The 14,346-nt window shown below is 40.3% G+C and overlaps 1 protein-coding gene across 4 annotated transcripts in view; it reads right to left on the reverse strand.

The window, feature by feature from the left end:
• Positions 1-819: 819 nt before the first annotated feature.
• The window catches only part of ZNF292 (zinc finger protein 292), a 55,377-nt gene continuing 41,850 nt past the window's right edge, over positions 820-14,346 (reverse strand). For all 4 annotated transcript variants that reach the window (XM_071741369.1, XM_071741370.1, XM_071741372.1 and 1 more), the window contains one exon: positions 820-12,680. In XM_071741369.1, coding sequence (XP_071597470.1) covers positions 5,502-12,680 — 7,179 coding nt within the window. In that variant the 3' untranslated portion in view covers positions 820-5,501. The remainder of the gene's footprint in view (positions 12,681-14,346) is intronic.

Below are 14,346 nucleotides of genomic sequence, written 5' to 3' on the forward strand. Positions count from 1 at the left end.
TGGTCTCTTTCTATTGATGGATGAAATAGACATCAGTGCTGAGCTTGATCAAAACACACCCTTTAGGAGAAAAGCACTACCTGGAATAAGTGGAGCTGCTGAAATGCTGAACTAACGTTATGGCTCATGGTGGGACAGGGGAGGAAGCATCAATAAAAGCACGGTAACTATTATTGCTGCCTGAAGGTTGAACCAAATTTCTTGTGCCAGAATAAAGAGAAGAAGACAGAAGCACAAGAACGATAATTTTCACTCCAAAAAAACCCCAGCTTTGGTTAAAAACCCATTATTTTTATGAGTAGCAGAATTAAGAACTGACGAATAAACTACTTGCTTCTGACTGTGATTTTCAGGCCTTTTTAAATGTTTTTTTTTTTTTGCCAAAATAAACCTGCTTTGATAAAAGGTGGAAAACATTTGCTGCCATTGAACTTAACAGCAAGAGCAGTCTCTCAGCTACTACCTTGCCAGCTTGTGGCCAGTTAAAGTTTTACATCTTATGTGATGCTGAATCAGTCTGTAGATAAGAAATAAAATGCTCCACACAATCCAGAACGTCTTCTGTGAAATCTCTAGGTACAGAGGATGTGGCTCAGGACAGATCTGCAGTCAGGAACTCTTCTGCAGCTGCTGGAGAAATCCCACCAAGCAGTGCCTGAAGCAAAACCACTGCCCACCAGCTCTGTGGAGCTGTGACTGCCACAGTTTGAGAGCCTCAAAACCACCTCAGCCCTTTTGTACCATTTCTTAAGGTGATGGCAACATAATCAAAATTTAAAAATGCTTCCAAATGACTTTTTTAATTATCGAGAACAGAGATTAAGACAGCACAATAATGAAAAAGTATTTATTCGTTCTTTTTTTAAAGCAAGGTTTATTTGAGAGAAAATGAAGATAAGCACACACAGTTTATCCAACACAGGTTTCTGATTAAATTTGTGCATTAGCTGGTCTCTAAAGCTCTGTGGCTGCTCAGAGCTACGCACTTAGATTAAAAAAATTCCAGTGAAATAATTATTTTAATTCTTTGGAATGTATATTCAAGGTTTTATTTCTTATTCTTATCTTCAACAGCTACGAAATAATAAATAAAATCCAAAATCAGTAGGTTTCAAGTGTCAGAGGATACTTCAGTTTTGACAAATCCAGTACCTTATGTGAAAAATATTCTGAAAAATTATTATGGACAAACCCTGTGTAACCCCCAACTCACTTGTAGCAAACAGCCGGGTGGCTTTTACATTATGTACTGCAAAATGAGAGGAGTGTTTGACAGAGCCACTAATTGAAAAAGAAATGAGCATGAGACAAGGCAGCTGTCAGATTTTACTTAACCTGAGAGAACAGAGACAAACTCATCTACTTTCTGTACAGCCTTGCTCTTGGCCAGCATTTGGTCTTCTACTGCCTGCTTCCCTTCCACAGCTCTTTTCCCACCTTTATAACTCCTTTGTGCTTCAGTCTAAGCTTCACTCATCCATCCATCCATCCATCCCTAAAGTCGTTTGCTCTTACCTTTTTTGGTTCAAATGAGTTTGTACACTCACTCCCTAAACAGGCTTGGTTCTTGAACTAATGGTTTAAGGGCTTTTTTTTGTGTATTCAACTTCCAAATCACAGACTGACAAAATGGAAAAAAAAAAAAAAAAAAGTGCTATGTTTTTTTCTTTTTAAACTCTAGTAGTACAGTCTCCTCAATCATATTGCAGTTGGCAGGAAGCTGACCTGAGCCCATACTCTAATGGAAAACCACAAATCACTCCGTGCACTTTCATACAAAAATATTTACCCTCATCCCTATTTCAAAACATCTCTGCAAACGTTAAAAGATCCAAACCTTAGACAGACCCTCATTTTCTTTAAAACCCAAGTAATGTCTTTGCCTTGTGACAGAAGACGTTTGTAAAAAATGTCACAGAAAGAAGCAGGGAAATAGCAGGAGCTGCTGCCCCAAAACTCCTCCTTCAGGGAGCTTCCCTAGCCCTGGTGGCCTAGACCTCAGGGCAGTTATGCCCATGCAGGTGGGAGCCCCAGCCATACTAAATCTTTGGCACAGAAACTAATTGCAAGAGTATAGCCAACCACCTTCCATCTGTTTCCAGAGCTAAATTTCAAAAGCACTGCTCTCTCCCTGTCCAGCTGCCACAGACAGGACACACCACAACACTCTAGGATGAGCTGTCCCCCCCCAACTGCTGAGAACAACCACCCCAAAACAAACCCACTACTCTCATTTACACTGATTTAGGAGTCAGACAGGATAGGATTTCTTTATAAACATAGTTAACCTCAAGGGAGACTCACTGCTGATTTAAAGATGTCTTTCCATCACAAAACAGCCTGTACTCAGACTCCTTGATGGGGTTGCCTCCCTACCAGCAACAACCACTGTTACAGAGAGCCCTTTCCTGATGGTATCAAGGAGGCTTCTTTGCTCAAATAAACCACAGTTCATGGGAGACAGCCCTGGAAGACAGAAACACAGAGAAGGAAGGAGAAAGAGAAGGCAGAGGACAAGAGAGGGGCCAGGGAGTGGAGCAGGGGATGACAGCACCCGCCATGTCAGGGCACCCCACGAGCTGAGGAGGTGCTGGAAGAGCTGAACTTGGCCACCCTGACCTCAACCACCCACACCACCTTGCCCCAAGGGCAGGGGTACAGCTCTCATCTTAGACAAGCTGCCACAGCTACAGCAGGTCTTCTACATCACTAAAAATAATTTTTTTAAAATGAAAATACAAAAAAATTTTCTTTCCTCAAGGACTCTTCTGGGTGGCTTTTCCAAACCACAGTGCCCGCTGCAGTCCATGACAATCAGACCTGGCCTTCAGCCTCCCACTTTGAGTTTCAAATAGTTTTTTTTTTAAAAAAACAAGGAAAGAAAATACCATAGTAGATTACCTGTTGGACAAGCTGCCAGTACCCACCTAAAAGCAAGTGTAACATGGAGGACACCGACTATACTGATACAGCACCTACCTAATTGGATTAACTGGGGTATGAATGAGATAATATTAAAAATTTAATTTTCAGAAATTTAGACCCTACTCTCATATCCAAACCAGAAATTATTTCCTGGATATTTACGATACAGTTTGTTTGGTTTTGGGTTTTTTCCCCCATAGCATTTTAGAATAGCACCATGTAGCTAAGTAGTTGCATGACAGTTTTAAAAACTGCAAACGATACAGTAGCTCTCATTGGCAATGTCAATGTTTTAACTATTTAACTTCCACAACACAGAATTTTTCCACAAATTGACAGCTGTGAGGTCTGTTGGCAGTGACTGCAGTGGTCAGGTACATCTGAAAACAAGAGATTTCAGGCGGGCTTTGTGGATCCTCTCCAGAGAGGTTCTCTGCCCTCTTCTCCCCTGCAAAGCATCCCCTCTACAATCACCACAGCTGGCACCTCACAGCAACTCCATCAAGGGAGGCTTCTGGTAGGTACAAGGTGGCACCACGAGCTCATAATCATTATAATGGTCTCTTCTACAGTTAAAACACAAGGATTTGTTTTGTTTTTATTATTCTCAGCACCTTTGATTTACTAACTTGGCAGAATTATCAGTTTATAGTCACTCAAGAGGGATCAAAAACCAGAGAAGGGGCTCTGTTCATATGGAAGCACGGGCTTTCCAGACAGCACGCAGTTTAGCACCAGACAGGAAAACCAAGGGCTACACCCAGGCTGAAACACTATTGCCTTTCCACTTTCTCCCATCTAATCCTCTCTCTCACAACAAGTCACTTCATTTGGTTCCAGGAATGTGCCCTCTGCACTGATACCCAAGTAAACTGTCAAAGATTCCAAGTGAAGAGCTCAAGAGCAACCAAGTGTAGCATTTAATGCAAAGCTTTACATGGCCAAGACAAGTTTATAGAAAAAGAAATCAACCCAATCTCTCCCAAGATAAAAACTATTTCATGTTACCGAAGGTAGGTCACATCCAGTAATGAGAATAATCCAAGAAGAATTTTTGGTACCACTCAATCCAGCTGGCTTGTCACATCCGAGTTAAGCATCACCATGAATGAAAAACCAACACAGGGAGTTCCCGGGTACTGACAGCTCCCGCCAACACGTTCCTGCTTTGGGTTACTCAGCAAACTGGATACCTGTCAGTTCAGTTAGCAGCATACAGAGAAATCACTTCAGTCCTGGGCACTACAAGCAGCACCACTTCTGAGGCTAAATCCAGTGTGGAAAAGGGAGAGGTGGCGAGAGTGCTACCAGGAACAGTCAGCAAGAGGCAGAAGAGCATGGGGAGAGCCTTTGCCATCGACAGAGCACAACCACCTTGTATCTGCAAGATCACAATCTCACTTCCCTTTCAGAAAGTGCCTTGTTTATTCAGTTTTTAATGGTATGGCATAAGGACTCATGTATTTTATAGATAGATACCAAACTGGTATTATCAAAATAAACCATCTGTTTTATAAACCCACTATTTACAAAAACGGTTTCTGAAGTTTTTTGTTTAGTTTTGTTTTTTTAACAAAAATTAAACTATACACCGATCTAAGTTACAGAAACAAAAATAACCTTTGTAAGATCACATGTATAAAACAAGAAATGAAATGTGATTTTATTTAAGGCAATACTGGGCTACTTCACAAATCACCACCTCAAATATATACACTGCTCCACACTACTAATTTTCTATCACATTCACAACGGATTCTTTAATACCAAATATTATTTTAAATCTCCAATGTAGCAAACTATTTTTATTCACATTTCCATTTCTATTATGGAATCATAAATGCTTTGTATCCAATTAAAAGCAATGAAAAATGTAGCTATAAGAAAACTATTATATTTATGAGTTAACTACATATGAGTATCATCCATAGATACTGGATGTTAAGAGTTTACAAAAAATGAGTTTGTCAGTATGTTTAGACTATGAAATGTGATCTTATCCAGCTCCTCTCCTGTAAATAAATGCTTTATGCAAAATAAACTGGATATGACAGACTTAGTTAGTTTTAGTTCAAAAGTTCTTAATTTAAAATGACTAAAGGACAGTTTTAAAAACTTGCTCACTTAGTTACAAATTAAAATTCCGAATATAAATGTGTCATTTAATAGTTTAGACTTACAGACTGCTGGTGGCAGCAAAATGATTTACAATAATAAATATATACAAAAAAGATGTATCTACAAATAAAGAGTACTGTTATACATGAGCGGTGACCTGGTGAAAGATACCAATCACAGACAACTCACAAAGATTTAGCTCATGGAAAGGACAATCTGATAGAAAGTTGAGGTTTCAATCAAGTATTTACAAAACAGAAGCAATTACTCTGTTCTTCAAGTCCCATAGGGATAAAAACAAATAAGAAATTTACATGACTCATGTCATGTTTTTTGCTAGATTAAATCACTTCAAAATAAAAGAGCTCCACAGTTACTAGCATGCTTGATGGCTTCCTATTAAAAATAAATGCTATTACAGGTTGTGGCTAAACAGTTTTTCAGTAATTTGACTCCCCTTAGTTAGTACCAATAACAACTACTTTTGCAGCTTTAACCTCTGGATTATCCTCCCAACGTCCTTCAAATTTTCTCAAGTTGACAACAGGTTTCATTTCCTGGAGTTGCTTCAACACTCGCTCAGTGCAGTCTTTAAGAGTCTTGTCCAAAACTATCTTTACATTATCACCACATGGAAGCTGTGATGGGTTGGCAAACGGTACAAGGGTTTCAGTTTCAGAACATGACCAAGTGACATTATTACTGGCTAAGGAGGTCTTCTCGTTGGATTTTCGGGAGTTCGAATGGGAACCTTTTTTGGTTCCGCTGCTATGGTGGTCCCTTTCAGTGTTTTTCTTTTGCTTTACAGCAGATTCTTCCAGGAACTTGAGGAATGACACTTCAAAACCCATGGGTTTAAACGAGCTCCAGTCAAAAGCTGCAGGTTGCTCTTCAGCTGTCTGAATGGCAACAGCAGTCTCCTCTTCCCTGTGCACGCTGCTCACATCAGCAGGCAGCGCTTCCTCAGTTTTTTCGGGTTTCCGCCTCTTATTCTGAGCTACGTTTTTTTCTTTGCTCGCTCTTTTTAAGTTGTTTGGTTTTTGCTTTTCCGAGGGGCAGGAGTTGGTCTCCTGCAAGTCATTATTTACACTGGAAGAGATTTTTGCTTGGTTTTCAGCACTTGAGCAATCCTCGTTTATCAGTTTAGTAATAAATAGTTCTGTCAGTTCATCCACCTCATCCTTCTCGCCTTTTTCAGTTTCCTTTTGCGGTAACGTAGATGTGCTTGAATCATTATTGCTCACTATCAAACTCGGTTCAGGCTCTTTCACATCACTTTTTTTATCAGCCTCTTCTTGCTCACAAGAGGCTTCCTTTACTTGTGGGACAGCGTGCGTTTTAGAGACAATAAGAAGATTTCTGTGTTGGGAGGTAAATGCTTTGGACAGCTTGTGACATTTGTAATGCCTTATTATGTTACTTTCGCTTGTAACTACGGATGAACATCCCTTTATCATACATGGATACTGAGTTATGAACCTGCTTGTACACTCTGATAAGGCATCATTTCTTGCCTTTATTGAATACACATGCTTGCCACGTTTCAGTGAATAAGCCTTATTTTCTTGCACTTCTATCTCTTTGGAGTTTTTGTTTTCTAAGTTCACGCTTTTCTTCCGCTTTGTTTTCCCTGACAGTCTGCTACCTTCTTTACCAGATCTGTTTTTCAAACCTCTCTGTTTGGACTTCAATGGTTTCTCCTGGTTTGCTTTGCTTGAAATGTTTTCTTGACCTGGTGTCAGCCTCCTGGGCCGTATTAGATGATCTTTATGCTTGTCATTATGTTTGTTAAAAATATGCCTCAAGAGGTTAGACCTAGTAGCATAAATACGGTCGCAGCCTTCACAGTCACACTTGAACACGCCGTCGTCTTCTACTTTGTTTGGCCTTATTCTAACACCATGATCTGCCTCCAGATGTACAATGTAGTTAAGATATGTTGTAAACGAGGACTTACATTGAGACTGATCACAACAAAACCTTCCTGCCTCTGGAGCTGATTTAATATTTCCAATTTGCTCTGCTGTCATGCCATGAAGCTTCATGTAATGTTGTATCAAGCTGGTAACTTCCTGGAAGATCCGAGAGCAGTCACTCACTTCACACCTGAACTCTCTGACAGTGTGTTTGGTTTCCACCTCCTCACGTTCCTCTTTGCCTGGGTCATTCTCCTCCTCCACTTCAGCAGAGAAGGCAGGGAGGTCTGATTTGTGCACAGCTTGGTAATGAAGGATTAGGTTTTGCTGTATTGTAAAAGCTGCGAAGCAGCCCTGATGGACACATCGGTACGGTCTGTAGGGGCTGTATCTGGTGGGGAACTCCAGAGATTTTGTCACAGGCTTCCTACGTTTTTTCTCCTCTTTTTCTTTCCTGTACCTCCTAACTGCTTGTGCTTTGGCTTCTGCCTCTGTACTAGCAAAAGAGGCTTCGCTAGGCTGCTCTAGCAGAACAGGAATCACTTCGGGAGGTTTTTCCAGGCTTTCAGGAATATTATTTTCTGGTAGAAGCTTTTCCAAGACTTTTACGGGCTCTACAACTTCCTTTATCTGAGTCTCTTTGACTAGTGGAGCCACCACAGTTTTGTTTTCTATTATTACTGTCTGCAAAGTTTTTATTTCAACAGGTTGTGGGGCTGTGTTTACAGTTTCATTTTGAGATCTTCTGCCATAAGGTCTTTTAATTTTTAATTTTACCATCTCCTCTGTTGTAAAATGATGTACAAGCTGACAGTGCGCTCGAAGATTTGAGTTTCTTGTGAATGTTTTGGGACAGGTAGCTACAACACATTTGAATGGGGCATACTTCAGTTGATGCTTCTTTATTTCTAGTATCATTTCTGCAGTGTACTGATGAATCTTGCCATAGTGCTTAAATAAAGCGTCTTTTGTCATAGCACTGTAATTGCAGCCTGGATTCTGACACACGAAAGGCTTATTAACTTTATCACTAAACTGAATGTTACTTGCTTCTGGAGATGTTTGGACGAGAGGTTTATTTTCAGTGGGCACAACAGGAACTACTGGTGCTAGCATATCTGCTGGAAGACATTGGGAAACAGTCTCAGGGACCTGAATGGGTGAATCATCCTCTAGTTTCAGTTTTTGCAAGCGCTCCAAAATTTCCAACATTTGGGTATCATCCTTCTGAGATGTCTCAGACTGAGCAGAGCTACTCTTTGCAGCAGTGACATTCCCCACGTGCACAGCAAACTGTGGGGGAGCGGGCAGTTTTGCAGCATGGGCAGAAGTTCCCAAGGAAGTCTGTGCATTATTATTTATTTGCAAGTTCTGTCCTGGAGGAGCAACGGTATCCTGCACTTCAGTTTTTACCTCAAGTATCTGTGAATTCATAGCTGTTTTAATTATTTCCAGGGTTTTTTCAAAGTTCTGCATAACGTTGTCTTCTGGAGCCTGTTCCTCCAAATTTGCTTGCCCACAAGAATTTGCAGCCATCATTTGGGAATCCCCATTTTCAGTTTTTACTGTTAAAGGGGGTAACGCTGTATGAGCCTCAAGATTTGTTTTGAAGTTCTCTTTGATACTGGCCACAAACAACTGATTGTCAGCATTACTCAGCTTCTGTGTGAGATTTTCCATCACCACTTGAGGGCCACAATTTGCCAGCAAGTTGGACTGAAAATTTTCTCCCTGTATTTGCACATTTCCTTCAGCGCTTTTGGTTAGAAGTCCCATAGTTGCTGTATTATTTACTGCTACTTTCTCTGATGTACTGGGTAAAAGCATGGGCGTAGTTGCTTTTCTCTTCCTCTTTGATGCACTGGTTCCCTTCTTATTCAAGTTGCTTGATCCCGAATTCTTGGGACTACTTATAACTGAAACTCGTGAACTGTTCCCTGCAAAGTTTTGCGGTGCTGCCGTGACAGTATTAGCAAAAGAGCTGGGACACAAGCCATTTTCAACAGTCTTTAGCATTAAGTCCTCAGCTGCAAAACCAGGCAAACTCTTGCATTCGTTTACAGGAGGAATTTTGACACTGAGGGTCCTGGTTTGGTCTGTTAGCAGAGTAATGGGGTTGCAGACTGCTGGCAGCAGAGGGGACGCGGTTGAGCTGGGGAGAACAGGGGGGTTTATCGGAGTCGTAGCAGTGACACAACTTGTTGTAACTACGTGTGGGAGTACTTCTGTGTTATCAAAGGTACTCGGGATGCCTGCGGTTTCCAAGGCTTGTTTCATAATTTGATTTCCTTCCTCGTTCCCAGCAGGACTGAAGGTAGCCACACTGGCCCGTGGAAACATAGTCTGCAGTAAAGCTGTGGAACGATTTTCAGCCGCGAGTAACTGGAGGAATGCTGGATCTTTGAAACAAGTCTCTGGATTGAAGGCAGACTCCTGGGGCTGCTGCAAGTTTAATGAATTTGAGGAAAGAATCATGCTGGCAAGCAAAGACTGTCCATTAGCCTGCAGAGCCTCTGGAGAAATTTCTGATCCGTCAAGAGGCTTACAGTAAGACCTCTTAGATAAGTGACCACCTAGTGATCTAGGATTAGTGAAAACTCGGAAGCACCTGCTGCAGATGAATTTGCCATCCCTAATTATTGCTGGCCACTTTGCCCTCTTGTTATGTTTTGGCTTCCTCTCTTTCCCATTTGGGCCCCGGCTACAATCTTTTTTCACCTTTTCTGAAGCTGGATGTTGAGAGTTAGTTTCACTGAAGTTATTTTCACTAGTCAATCTTGAGGGAAATATTTGATCAACAGTTTCCTCTTTTGGGAAAGCAGAACTAGTGCTTCCTTCTAGTTGTGATGAAAAGTTATTTGTGTTATTTTCCAGTTGTGAGAAGACGGAATTTGGAGGATTCTCCGCTGATGAAGGGAAAAGAGACATCGGACCGTTTTCTGCAGGCAAAGGAAGAAAAGGATCTGAACCGCCATCGATGTTCAGAGGCATAACTGTTTTTGCCAGATCGTCCAACTGGGAAGGTAAGGTTGCACCAGACAGATTTTCCACTTGTGAACATAACACACTTTCAGGCTCACTTTTAATACGAGTAGACAAACTTGGATTTATGACACTTTCCACTACAGGCAACATAGGACTGGCCAAATTTTCAAGGGGAGTTGGAAAAAGCGTACTTGTGACATGTTGCACTTGACTGGAACAGGTGGGATTCAGATTAGGTTTGTTCTGTGCAGTAAAAGCAGCACCACTGGGATTGCCCACTTGAGATGGCATCAGATAAATAATCTTCCCATCATTTGGAACATTTTGCAGACTGCTAGATTTCCGTGGTTTCTTATTTTTACGCTGCAGTTTAAAAGCAGCATATTGGTCAGGGTGAGCTGCCTTCATGTGTTTGCCAATGCTCTGTGATGAGTTGTATGTTCGAGTACACCCCTCCACCTGACAGTTAAATTTCTGAATCGGGGCTGCTGGTGACACAGCTGGAGCTAAGGAGCTATTTATGTTAGGCTGTGAAGGAATAAATGTAATACTTTCTAAAGTTTTTAAAGGCAGGTTATACAGATTGGCTGCTGCCTTAATACTGTCTTCAATTTCAAGTTTGGAAATGGGTACACTGTTTCGATATCCTGTCTGATTCTGCATGCTGAATGGATTTACAATGCTCACTTGTCTTTCTAAGGTTTTTGATTCAAGTGCTTCTGGTTTTAGTGTGTCTGAGGTCACAGAAATATTTTGAATATTTTGAGTCTGACTGAGACAGCCTTCTTCCTTTTTCTCTTGAAAAACTGGAAGACAAGAGTCAATCGATGAGCACAGCTGCTGGGCTTCAGGTTTAGAGGTATCTATTTTACTGGCAGTAGCATCTGATTGATCTCTTTTTACAAAATTATCTTGAATCTTCTGGCTAACAGCAGACACCTTAATACCACTTGCTGGAATTGCTTCTTCTGCCTTCACTGAACCTTTAGGAGACTGCTCTGAACCAGCATCAAGCAAGGAATCACTTTGCTGCAGTACACTCACTGATGCACTCACACTTTCATTCCCTACTGGTTCTGCTTTGATTTGATTCCAGGTAACATTTTCTCCTTCAGTAAAACTACTCTGGTTGTCAGCCAGAGGAGATGTCAGTTCCTCTTTAACAGCAACTCCATTGGTATTTTCATTAGCATTAGAAGGTTGAGGAAGATCAGATTGATTAGTCTGGCTTTCAGTCTGCTGCACTTTCTCAGGCTCCTTGCTGTGATCCTCAACATGCTTTTCCAGTTCATTATGAGACCTGTACACTTTTCCACAGCCTGTGACTTTGCAGGTGTAGGTATTATAGTGTTGTGCTTCATGATCATAGAGTAAATAGGCTTCAGAAAACACTCTACCACATTTAGGAAACATACACTTTGCCCTGAAGACTTGATGCTCTTTCCTATGTGTCAGCAGTTCAGCGTAACTGTTAAAACCAGCCTTACATTTCATCTGTATGCAGATATAAGGCTTGCTGCCACAGTGCATTTGTAAATGGTCATTCAGGTGAGTAACACTTACGAAATGGCGTCTACAGTACTGGCAAATCACCTTTTTGCTTTGCATTTCAAGAAAACGTTTAGCTTCTTCATTGTCTTTATGCCCCTTCGCATGTGCTATTAGATTTTTAAAATATTTAAAGCCTTTTTTACAAAACGTTACAGGGCAGGTGAACTCATTAACAGGTAGGGGCTTTTGAACTGGCACTATCTCTGGTATGTAAGGTTTATCTTTGTCATCATTTTCATCATCTGAGCCATCGTTATCATTAAATACAATGAAGTCTGTTGAATAGAGGCTGTTCTTCTTAATGGGTCGCTGCTCCTGTTTGGATACAGAATCATTCTTCTGATTCTCATTGGCAGTTGCTATTTTAGGAGGTCTTCCCAGTCTTCTCAGTGGCTTCATAGCAGCCAATCTCTCCTTGCTGGATTTTTTAACATGCAAAGTTACGTGAGGAACAAAGTTTTCTTTAGAATTGAAATTCTGGGCACAAATAGGGCAACTGTAAATCCCATCTTTATAATGTTTTTGTGCATGTCTAACTATTCTGTGACCTAGGAACTCTTTGTCACATAAAACACAATACTGCATATAAGCTTGCCAGTTCCTAAATCTAGCTGATATGAACCCCCTCTCTCTCAGTTTTTTGATTTCTTTCTTTTTCTGCTTTTCATCTCCGATATCTTTGAGAAGGCTTGAAGCTTCATCAAAAGTGCCAGCAAGCCCATTCATAGAAGTTTCTTTAGTATCTTCTTGGCAACCCTCCACTTTCTCATAGACTTCACTATCATTGAGTTCATCTATTGATGACACGATGGATGCCTCCTCTCCCATCAGTGCCAGGCACTGACGCTTGAGAGTTTTCCAGTCCCAGAACTCTGGATCAAAAGGCCACTGAGTTTTCAGTACGAGTAAGAGCTCACAGCGCAAAGAATTTGGTATTGGAAGATTCTCTTCATCATACTTCTGGTCAGGCTGGTTGTATAGCATTTCAACAGCATAATATGCATCTACAGTGGGTTCGAGGAGAAACTCACTCAGCTGACAAGCACGTTTAACCTCCAAATCATCAGGAAGCAAGCAGGAGATAGTCTTGCAAATAGATATCTTGACATCTGTATTTTCACCGGATTCCAAGCGCAACGCTTTCACACACAGTTCAATGCAGGTTGCAAGTCCAGCACTATCAATCTGTAAAGTAAAACTAATTTTAGTAAGTCAGCTTTATCATAATCCTTTATATTTGTAAATGAGATAACACTTCTTAATATTTTGTTTTCCGTTTTCTCAACTGCTTTGAGAAACAATGGTTTATCTTTAGATGCCATTCCTTAAGTTGCATAATTTGCCTTCATGCCACCAAAAAAATCTGAAAGCTTGCACACAACCAAAATACAAATATATGTTCTGTCTAATTTGAGGACTTTAGGACACTGTTAGAGTGTTCAGTTTATATTTAAGAAATATTGAGCTTTTTCCATGACATAAAGCCTGCTAGTTGTGCCACAGTATTCGAGATGAGCTTCTGTGGAGCTTTAAGTTAACACTGGGTAGAATTCAAATGGCAAAGAGGGCCACAGCTAAAGTAAGAGAAGGATGTCATCTTCAATAAGATACATAATTTGGAAATCACTTCAGGTACAAAAGGTTTATTTTTATTTTTAAAGATTATGCGACGTCAAAATCAATTGACCTCAACTGAACACATGGCTTCATTCCAAGTTAAAATAGAAAGTGTAGTTAAATGTTCCATCATTTAAGTGTTCCAAAGGTCATGTGGTGTTTTCTCATTTATAGCCTCAGGCAACATAAATTACATTTATGTCCATTACACAGTCGCTTTATGCTGCCTTTATGAGTTGTTGTGGTAGACTGGAGGATAAAGTCCAGCAAATTTATGAATGCACAGGTCTACTACCCACATGGTGTCCAATTTCTGCTGTGAATTAAATGATCCACACACAACTCACTAGAGGAAAATCAGTATGGCACAGAGCAGACAGATTTCAATACCACAAGTAAAAGTTATTTTTATTCCCTCCCAAACACCAATTTAGTTCAGATCTTTGTAAAAGTTTTCTTTAAGATTAGAAGCTCATGATTAGCCATAGCAGAACACTGCAGAAAGAAAAAAGGAATGTTTACTCTTAGAATATATGGAGTTACAGAAATCCCCCTACTAAATTTTTTTAAAGAGCCTAATTTAGCTATAACCATTAAATAGTGCAACTACTAATGAGAAAAAACCAGGAAAATTAGATTATAAGGTTAGCTGAGACAGAGGAACAGTTTTTAATATAACATCAGATATAAGTTCACAAGCATTTAATTTATCAAAACAAGCTGCATTCTTGGGGCAATTCAAAAGCTGTGGTTTTTTCTAAAAAAAACAAACAAACCCGTTCTGTAATTTTCTTATAGACTAAGACACAGGCTTCATTTCATCTCCTCATAAGTTTTTCCTCTCCATTTTCTGTAATACTTGAAATATGTAAATCAATGAAGAGGAATGTTAGGATGTTCTAACAGAAAATACCTTGTTAAGAAGACATGGACAAGAGAAGGCTATAACCTCACCTTTAGCTTTCCATGCATCTCAGTTGTATCATCCAGGTCTTCTGTTTATCCCCTGTGTTTGTTTTTTTTTTTTTTTTCCAAAGGAACAAAACAGCTTTAATGATTCAAAATGAATCAACAGTTTACCTGCTGAAGGAAGCTGCTATGGCCTCTCCTAAACCAAACCAGGACTGCCCCAAAGCTGATGCTACACAACGAGACAGGATGTCTTAGCAGCTTTCATAGATTTTCCTGATTACAGTTGCATTAAAAGTGTCAAAAATATTCCTTCAGGAGTATC

The sequence above is a fragment of the Heliangelus exortis genome, chromosome 3 (assembly GCF_036169615.1).
Source record: "Heliangelus exortis chromosome 3, bHelExo1.hap1, whole genome shotgun sequence".
Classification (NCBI taxonomy): Eukaryota; Metazoa; Chordata; class Aves; order Apodiformes; family Trochilidae; genus Heliangelus; species Heliangelus exortis.